The following is a 10453-nucleotide window of genomic DNA, read 5'->3' as shown; positions in this document are numbered from 1 at the left end:
AAAAGTGTTATAGGTTGCTAGACATAACTTGAATGAGCATTGCATCCCTAACCAGCGAAAGTAGATGTTAGGGTGTTTTGTGAACATATCGGACTTGACCTCTATTGCTTGCTGTCGCATCTTGATCCAAACGAGAGTTTAGGTATCAAGATCGATCAGCATAGGGAGCAGTACCACGACAGTGGACTGTTCTACTTGAGTGATCCGAGTTCTAGACTTGCTCTTAATTAAACTTGAATAATTGTTTGGTTCACACTTGCTTAACACCCGATCAAACCACCCTAGGCTAGCATTTTAGTTATCTGAATACTTTAATTAATCTTGTTACTTGTTTCTCACGAAACCCTCAAATCTTTAAACCCCCATATTGTTTTAGCTTGATATTGATCCCATAAAGATAAAGTGTAATAGTTGGTCTCTGTGGATTCGATCCTAAAGTGCTACATCGAGATACCATTCGATTGTGGTAGTGTGCACATTAGGTTAATTGGTGTGCGTATACACGTAATATCACTAGACACACTTTTTACAATTTTGGAAGATTTCTAGGAATCCTTCCATAATCTTCTACACTGGACATTGGCAGAAGCAATTCAGCAGAGCATTAAAGCCACGTTCGTTGTCAATGCTGCAGAAAACACAACACATCAACAAAGCCAAACCAATTCCATAACCTTATTTTCGAACAGCACGATGACGACATCAATGTTAATGACCGTTCGGAAGCGATGCAAACAATCAACAACCACGATAGGTTCGTGATCGCCGAAATAGAAACAACAACGATTCACACTGGACATCGGGTATCAGACTCGATATACTCATATACCAGAATTCCATGGTGGATCCCAGCGTATAGAACTCCTTGACACTATGGATGAATTCATGAAATTTACGGATGTACCAGGAAACAAGTGAGTTGTTACAACTTGATTCTGAGGACATGCCCTTCATGGTGGAACCAGCTGAAAATTTTCCGGTCTCGTCATGGAAAAGAAAAGATCAGCTCATTAGACCATGATTAACCCCAGTCTCTTAACTGAAGTTTTTAGCTTCGGCTAAGAGACGGTTCTTAGCTTTTCTTAGATTTTAACTAAGAAAAGCTAAGAACCGTCTCTTAAATAAAAGATATAAGATCCGTCTCTTAGTCGAAAAGTGTATAAAAAAAAGACAAAAAACAAAAAAATGTCAACTCATGAGTTAAAAACTCCGGCTAAGAGAACATGGTTAATCATGCCCTTAGACAAGCTAAAAACATCATATGTGTAAACTTTCATTCCATTTAATATTGACCATCTTTTTCCCAAAATTTTGTAACTTTAGCTAAGTTTCACGTTTAGTTGAAATATGCTCATGAGATTAATCAGATGCTAATACGAGTGGATGTTCATGACTTCAAAACTTAATTTGTAGCTGGCTTTATTGCATGATTTTGCCCTCAACTACAAACTATGCTCCATCAGTTGGACTTAGATCATGATTGATAGAGCATTATCATAAGCATTATGTTTTTTATTATCCAATCAACAATTATTAAAAAAAAATTATAATAATATCTAGAAAATTCAAATACTCTCCAAATATTGTTTGTCCAATGCTTTCATATGAAATTTTTTGTAAAGCATTTACGATTATAATATGCAAAAAAATAAAAAATAAGCTAATATACTTTATTTATTTTATTTAGTAACATCAAAAAACTATATTTATATCCAATAATAAAAAAAAATTAAAGATAATATTTAAATATTTAATTTAAAAAGGAATAACATTTCACATTTTAAATATAAGTAAATATGATTAATTATTTTAAATAATAATATAAATTAATGTATGTATTATAAATATATATCTATATTTTTTCGAAATAAACAAATTATATATCATATACTAATTTTATATGATAGTTTTATATATGAATCACCACCCTACCAATCACTTTTTGTTATTTGATACTTTGATTTTGATTTATAAAACTTATAAATGCTTTGCAAAAAAACTCTTGAATTTTTCTTCTGGACATTTTTATGAATTCAACACACTTAAAAAGATTAGTTAACATGTATTTTCATAATTCAACGTTATATTTGGGTTAGTGAACTTTTGATCTGTCATCTAGTGATATTTGTGAATCCTTTGTAATTACTCTCTCCGTTTCATATTAAGTAGTTATTTAGTTTTTATATTTGTTTCAATATAAATGTCATTTTATATTTTTAATGATTATATTTGATGATTTTTCTAATTTCATCAGTGTGCTCTTAACTCATTAATTAGAAATATTAAAAGCAAGATATTAATTAAACATAAAATAGAAAATCTAATAAGAAAACCTATTTGAGATGATTTTTAATGGCTAGTTTAACTGTATTTAAGAGGATTATTAATGGCTAGTTTCAGATAAAATTAGAAATCAAAGGTCTGAAACTTTTAAAGTTATTATTAAGAAAACTTATATTTCATGGCTCAAAGCCAAGAAGATTGTTTTAAAAAAGCCAAGAAGATTGTCTAATATATACTGAGGAGATCGATAATACAAAACGAGTTTGCGTTGACATAATCTATATAATGCATAATGAAAAATAGATCCACTAGTCATATAATATCCACTCTTCCTCTTTGAAAACATTAATAGCATCCGCAGACAAAAAAACATTAATAGCATCCACAAAATAAATTTCCTCATATTTATACCTCATTTTTTAGAACTCGAAATAGATTAGATACTAAAACCTAATCCATATATGTATGAATAGAATAGATCGAATGCATTTATTAATCAGTTAGAAGAAAACAAGAGGATAGGATGAGGAAATAAATTTGAGGACACGTATTGAAAGGTGTTTATGGAAGAAAAATTTGTGGTTTGGAAGATGACTAACGAAGAAGATGACGAGTATGAAAGATGCTCCATGAGGAGAAAACCTATCTTCATCTTTTCTTAATTATATTGGGTAGGCCTGAGACTTATTATCTGAGATCCGGATTCGATCCGAGATTCGCTCCGGATCCGCTCCGAAAATAGGATATCCGGGGTGCCCGGATCCGAATCCGGATAGTAAAATCTTGGATCCGTGCAAACCGAATCCGGATCCGGATATCTTAATTTTTAGTTCCGGATATCCGGATCTGGATCCGTATTTTTAAAATACATTAAATTTTTAAATTTTATTAATATTTATATTTGATATATTAATATTTATACATGAATTAATCTTATAATATTATAATTTAGTTTTTACAATATTATAAACATATATAAATATATTTATAAATATTTAATTTATGTATTATATTTAAAAAAATTAGTATTTTTTGTTAAAAAAATTATTTTTAATTATTTTGACGGATCCGGATATCCGCGGATAATAGAATATCGAGACGGATATCCGAAACCCCGATATCCGGAAACCACGAATCCGGATCCGGATATTAAATCCACGGATCCGACGGATCCGGATCCGGATCCGGATATCCTAAATTTCTCGGATATCCGGATCCGTCCCAGGGCTAATATTGGGTAGAACTTAGAAGACGTATATATTTGAAAATCTAAATGAGAACAATAAAAAATGGGGGAAATAAATGAGAATTTGAAGGGTGAGTGACAGAAACACTGCTTTAATGGGGGAGTGATGGATGTTGATAAGTCAAAAACATAGCCTTGGGATTTGGTATGTTTCTTTTTTGCCCTATCGGATGTGACTTGTCCGTCTATCCTCACCTTACTATTGTTGGGTCAGTTGTAAGAGTTTTTGTGGATACAGGTTACAGATAGGGTTTTGTGGGTGTGCTTCACTATTTAGACAAGAATCAGTTTATCAGTTTATGTATCGGTATGTCTTAAGTTTTATCTTATGCTTCCTTATATTAAGTTTTTTCGGACTTGTTTCTCGCTGGTCTCGTAACACATGCATACCAATCACGTATCCAGGAATTTTAATATAAAATGATTAAACATCGGATAATCTATCAATAAATACTTATTAGTAGTATATATATATATATATAAGTATATTAATTGTTGATCCGACCATTCAACGGATCTATTTAGCTAGCGATTAGGTGTCGCTTAGACGTTCATGAATGTGAATCAATCTGTGAATCAAAATTCCTTCTTCTTTTTTGAGGAAGGGCATGTGAATCAAAATTCTTTTTTCGGCTAAACCTTACAAGAATCTTGATTAATCGGTCAAATCGGTTAAACAATGTGATTTATGTCTGACTTTTTATAAATTATTTTAATACTACGTTATTTTGAACAATTTGAAAAAACCACCATCTTATTCAAAATGTAAAATATGTTTTAATTATTCTTAGGTTTTATACTTTGGGACTTTGACTTTGTTCCTTATTCGCGTTTATCATAAGTTTAAACATATAAACAGCTAGAATTGCTGATGTTTAGTGTCTTGTATATTTAGAAATTTTGTTTTATTATATAACTTTACAATAATAAAAATAACTGGATAATTTATTAATGTTTAAATCTCGATTAATATGTTTATGCGTTAGAACTCTAAACTCTAAGTTTCCATCTAACGATTTTAACTTGGTTGATAAGTTAAATAGTAAAAAAATGGGAAAATGGTCAATTTTGACTCCAACAATTACAGTCCTGCCAAATACGACCCAAACAAATAGTCAGTACCAAATACAACCTCAACTCAGTTATTATTCAAAAAACTACTCAAACTTCTTAAAAACGTGCATAAATCTACATTGACTCTAATAGAAGTTAGTCAACCGTTAATAAGATAAAACGATGTTGTTTTGTTATGCGGGAAAATAGCCAATTTCGACCTCAACCATTTCAGTCGTGCCAAATACGACCAGAACAAATATCCAGTGCCAATTACGAACTCAGCTCAACTATAATTAGAAAAAACTACCTGAACTTCTTAAAATGTACCTAAATATACATTGACTCTAACAGAAGTTAGTCAACTGTTAACAAATTAAAACGATGTCGTTTTGATTTATATATTTTTTTATTATATGTTCATTCGGGACTCAAATCCGTGTTGTAATACCCTTTCGAAGGGACACACTAACAACTAGACTAAAGTAACTTTTTGAAATATTATTACAAATTTGAAATTATATAAACTATTATTCTTCTGCATCTTATCCAATTTAAAACTTCGGTGATAATTTTTATGGTTTATATAAATACATTAACATGTTTTTTTACTTATCATATCTTTAATAAACTTATATATTACTAAAATGTAAATAATAAAATATTTATAATTATATGATATTAAATATACTTAAAACTTTGAAGCTATTTATAAAAAAAATTATATAAATTATTTTAAATTTTTAAACTTAAGTGGAATTTTTTTCAAAGTTAATATTATATATTTGTGATCTTTTGTTCAAAAATGTTATAGATGCCTTTTACCTTTCTTTCACTAAGATATCTTGTTCAAAATATTAAACATATTAAACAATAACTAAAATATATAAAAACAATCACTAAAGTTTTAAATTTGATAAGATGAAGAAGAATATTAGTCTATATAAATTTGTAATAATATTTCAAAAAGTTACTTTATTTTAGTTGTTAGTGTATCCTTTTAAAAAGGTATCACAGCATGGGTTTGAGTCCCAGAATGAACATATTTTAAATATATATATATATATATATATATACATATATCAAAACGACGTCGTCTTATCTTGTTAATGGTTGACTAATTTCTGTTAGAGTCAATGTATATTTAGGCATGTTTTAAGAATTTCATGTAGTTTTTTAATTATAATTGAGTTGACGTCGTAATTGGCACTGGCCATTTGTTCGGATTGTTATTTGGCACGACTGAAATTGTTGGCGTCGAAATTGGCATTTTTTCTGTATATCAAAACGACGTCGTTTTATCTTGTTAATGGTTGACTAACTTCTGTTAGATTCAATGTAGATTCATGCACGTTTTAAAAAGTTCATGTAATTTTTTGAATAATAATTGAGTTAAGGTCATATTTGGCACTGGCGGTTTGTTCGGGTCGTGTTTGACACGACTAAAATTGTTGAGGTCGAAATTGACCATTTTCCCGTAAGAAAGTAGTGTCTTTGTAGATATTCAAAAGAATATCATGTCATAGATATTCTTTTGGATATATATATAAAACTAAAATGATATTTAGTTGAGAATATGTGACTTATCAAGAACTAATTAAAGTAAATAATCTTTTTTACAAATAAATATATTGCAATAATAATGTAAAATAAAAAGTTACAAAAATAGAAACATATCAAAAATATTGGATTGGTATGATCTTGATTTACTAATCCTTAATTATACTTTTAAATATATTCATAAGATTTGAGTATCGGTTTTTGCTGATATTTGATATGGTTAAGCAAAGGATCCATTATTGTTATAAGAAGATTAGGCACACTGGAATCTTGTAATGTATCTAAGAAATAATATTCATCCCCTGGCAACAATGACTGGTAAGTCTGGTATGATGATCTTGTGGTCGCGAGTAAAATCCATGTGCTCTTCATTATTTTAAGTTGTGAACGGCCCACTATATCTTTATCTATTCTCTTTTTTTTTTGGTATCCAGTGATTAGCTAAAACCCACAATTTTAAATTTGATTATAAAAAAATGATTATGATATGCTTAAACTAAGAAAATGTAATTGAGCATGAAATAAATATAGTCAATATCCGCCATTTCCGTTGGACAAATTATACGTTCATATGGGTTATATACTTGAACGGTTGAACCACATAATTTGAAGGTTTCGGAAAACAAGCTTATTTAAATTAATTAATCATTTTAATAATGATTAATCGACAACCTAGCCAAACATGTTTTCGGAAAATTTCCCCAACATTTTAACGGAAATTCGGGGAAATGTTGAGTGAAGATGGTCCATCGTCAATGAATATAGTTTGTGTACGTTAAGTATGATTAAGCTTGGTCATAATGCTCACTTCGAAATTTGAGGAATTATAATTTAATGTGAACGCCCATAGACCAGTACTATTAATCATATAAATAATGTTGACTAAATACGATTAATGAAATGTTACCACCCAACTCCACTTGCTTTACACCAAAAAAAAACCCCACTTGCTTTTATACATGTGATTTTGATTCGTTAACAGTTGACCAATGGAAGCAACATCCCTAATTGAAATTGGTAGGCAATAAAACAAACCATCAGTACACACATTAATTATCATGAGATACAAATACACTTTTTTTTTGTAGACCTTAATATTTTTCTTACACAATCTCAATATATTTAAGATATATTTACGTATATAAATATAACTAATAACTTGATGAAACTATATCAATCAATTTTTGATAAATCGAGAAATAAAACGGATGAAAGTAAACGTTACATATAGTTTGAACACTTTCTCAAAAAAAAAAACATTACATATAGTTTGTATCTTTTTTTGCCTGTTGGACAAAAAATAGTTAGATTTACTATAAACTACCAATGTCTAGGAAAAGGTCACGTCTCTTGCGAACCCACATATCAAGAAATGTAGGGATCGCATGCACATGCATATACACAATAGATCAACCTTCTCTCTATTATTAAAAAAAAAACTAAGGGAATTAGTTATCGAAAATCCCGGATTTATTGAACCTATAGCCTCTTTCTTTCCTTATATAATCGACTCTTCTCTAGTTCTCCTTTTCTTCTTCCCTACTTATCAAACTTCAACCCAAGAATTTTAAAAAAAAAAAAAAAAAAAACTTCACCCCAAGAAGAGACTATATTGGTCAAGAATAAATAATCAAAGAAAAAGGAAAGAGAGAAAAGATTATGGAGCAGTTGATTAACCTAAAGGAAACGGAGCTCTGTCTTGGCCTCCCTGGAGGCCCAGATCCCGTGGAGACTCCAACCAAGTCATGTCTGAGGAACAAGAGAGGCTTCTCTGAGATAGTTGAACTCAAACTCGGTCTTCACTCTACCAAACAAGGATCCGTGGATCTCAACGTTGCCGGAGCTCCCAAGGAGAAGACTCTCCACAAAGACCCTTCTAAGCCTCCTGCTAAGTTAGTTTCCATTTACACTATTCCTATAAATAAAACTGATTTTCCGGATTCATACATATATACTAGTTCTTGAAACTACACATATATGAGAATTATTTATGGATCTATAAATAACATACTTAAGGTTGTAAAAATAGTGACATTATTGGACGTATATTGTTATCATTTGTGTAGAGCACAAGTGGTAGGTTGGCCACCGGTGAGGAACTACCGAAAAAGTGTTATGACTCATCAGAAGTGTAGCGAAGTGGAGGAGGCATCGAGCGACAGAGGAGGAGGAACCGTCGCCTTTGTGAAGGTTTCAATGGATGGAGCTCCTTACCTTCGTAAGGTTGACCTCAAGATGTACACAAGCTATAAGGAACTTTCTGATGCCTTGGCCAAAATGTTTAGCTCTTTTACCATGGGTACGCATCTACACCCACAAAGCTTTCGCTTCTTTCTTTGCTTTTGCGTTTATGGTCAGCTATATTTTCTTTCCAAAATAACTCACTAAGATTAGAAATATAAACTCGTTAAATTTTTAGTTTTTTCACATGTAAACGCAAACCTAAACACAAACATTTGAAGCTAGACAATATTTTTATTTTTTTGGTAAACAAGCTAGACAATATTTGTTTGACTGATATGACGAATATGGGAATTTTGATTCATTAAAGGGAGTTATGGAGCACAAGGGATGATAGACTTTATGAACGAGAGTAAAGTGATGGATCTAGTAAACAGTTCTGAGTATGTTCCAAGCTACGAGGACAAAGATGGTGACTGGATGCTCGTTGGTGATGTCCCCTGGCCGTGAGTTTCCTCCATTTTCTTTCTTTTTATTAGCTGCCTCTTTTTTTTTAAATAAGTATTGTTCATCAATAATATAACTATTTAATCTCTAACTCGAGAAAAACCATTATAAATGAGATTTATTAGAAGCAACCAAAGGATAATCGAAATCCATGTGTTATTAGACGCACAACCACGCTTTGGTTGGCATGGGACAGGACATTTTCAAATTATATTATATATACTTATATCAGTTTGTTGGCTCATTTGTATCCAGCACATCAATTTCGTTGCGTGAGATTTTTTCTATAATTTCAATAGATCTCTAATTTTAGTTATCCAGATATGATGTTAGTTATCCAGATATGATGTTTTAATCAACCCAACTTGCGATTTCAGGATGTTTATCGAGTCATGGAAACGTTTGCGCATTATGAAAGGATCCGAAGCAATTGGACTTGGTACGTTTTCTTCATTGTTCATTTCTTTAAGTGACTCTGTACTCTTATGATTATATATCATAAACTCTAATTGTGGTTCTTGTTTTGTTTGCTGAATTTGATTTCAGCTCCTAGGGCAATGGAGAAGTACAAGAACAGATTTTGAACAAAAAATGAGTACAATATGAATGACGAATATTGAATTTTATTTTGTATCGTTATAATCTAATGTGTTTATAACTTTTCTGTGTGAGGGTATATAGGAAATATAATTGTTTTTAGAAAGAAGTCACAAATTTGTGTGTTGACCAAAAGTAGGATTGTCGAATGGATTGACTGACCATGGGTTGTCTATGTCCAAATCCAAACAAACCGGTTTTAGTCAAACCCATAATACATTGTGGACTAAAATGACATAAACCTAAATTGTCCATGGACAAAAGTGGGAAGGCTTTGTGGATATGGTCGGCCGAATAATCTATGACAATTTCTGAACGATCATTTTTGTCAAAACAATAAAAATGAATTTTTCTACCAAAACCTTAAAATGAGTTTTCTCACCTAAATCGTAAAATCGAATTTTGATCGCTAAAGTATGAAAATCTTGTTTTTCGCCAAAACCCGAAGATCTTGTTTTTGCCAAAACTTGAAAATTTTGTTTTCCGGCTAAACATGCAATTTATTACATATTTCATATCTAGAAATATATTTCAAAATGAAACTAGGAGATGTTATTCAATAAGTGAATTAAAATCACTTATTAAGTTGATGAATCCTAATATCTTTACAATATACATTGGATTTTGAGTTCAATTATTTATTCACGAAATTCCATAAAAGATCATTTAAAATCAATTTAAAATACAAAAGTTTTAAAATCTTTGAAAATTGAATAACACTAGATTTTAGAAACTAGATTTTAATCATTAGATTAACACTAAATTTTAATATATAACTAGATTTTGACCCGCGCTTAGAAAGCGCGGGTTTGTTTGTTTTTCATTTATTAATCGAAAACTGATTTACAAATTACCATTATTTTTCATTTCGAACCATAACAATTGAGTTTTTAGGTTTTTATCATTTGTTTTTTTTCTCTTCAAAATATGGTATTTGTTCGAAATATGGTAGCTGTTCTATAATAATGTTTGAGTTTTAAAATTTGTTTTCATATCTGACCTAGATTCATGTTTGAACCTATAGAC

At 30.5% G+C, this 10453-nt stretch overlaps 1 protein-coding gene across 1 annotated transcript; it reads left to right on the top strand.

Annotated features, from left to right (window-relative positions):
- The first annotated feature begins 7627 nt into the window (after nt 1–7627).
- Nucleotides 7628–9490, top strand: LOC106308165 (auxin-responsive protein IAA14). The gene is made up of 5 exons (XM_013745299.1): nt 7628–8034; nt 8209–8441; nt 8694–8829; nt 9208–9269; nt 9377–9490. Exons 1-5 carry the CDS (start codon nt 7802–7804, stop codon nt 9412–9414), a joined length of 702 nt encoding a protein of 233 aa, XP_013600753.1. The 5' UTR covers nt 7628–7801; the 3' UTR covers nt 9415–9490.
- Nucleotides 9491–10453: the final 963 nt, after the last annotated feature.

The sequence above is a fragment of the Brassica oleracea genome, chromosome C8, assembly GCF_000695525.1.
Source record: "Brassica oleracea var. oleracea cultivar TO1000 chromosome C8, BOL, whole genome shotgun sequence".
Taxonomy (NCBI): domain Eukaryota; kingdom Viridiplantae; phylum Streptophyta; class Magnoliopsida; order Brassicales; family Brassicaceae; genus Brassica; species Brassica oleracea.
The sequence above is the reverse complement of the archived record's forward strand: the minus strand, read 5'-3'. Positions and strand labels throughout refer to the sequence as shown.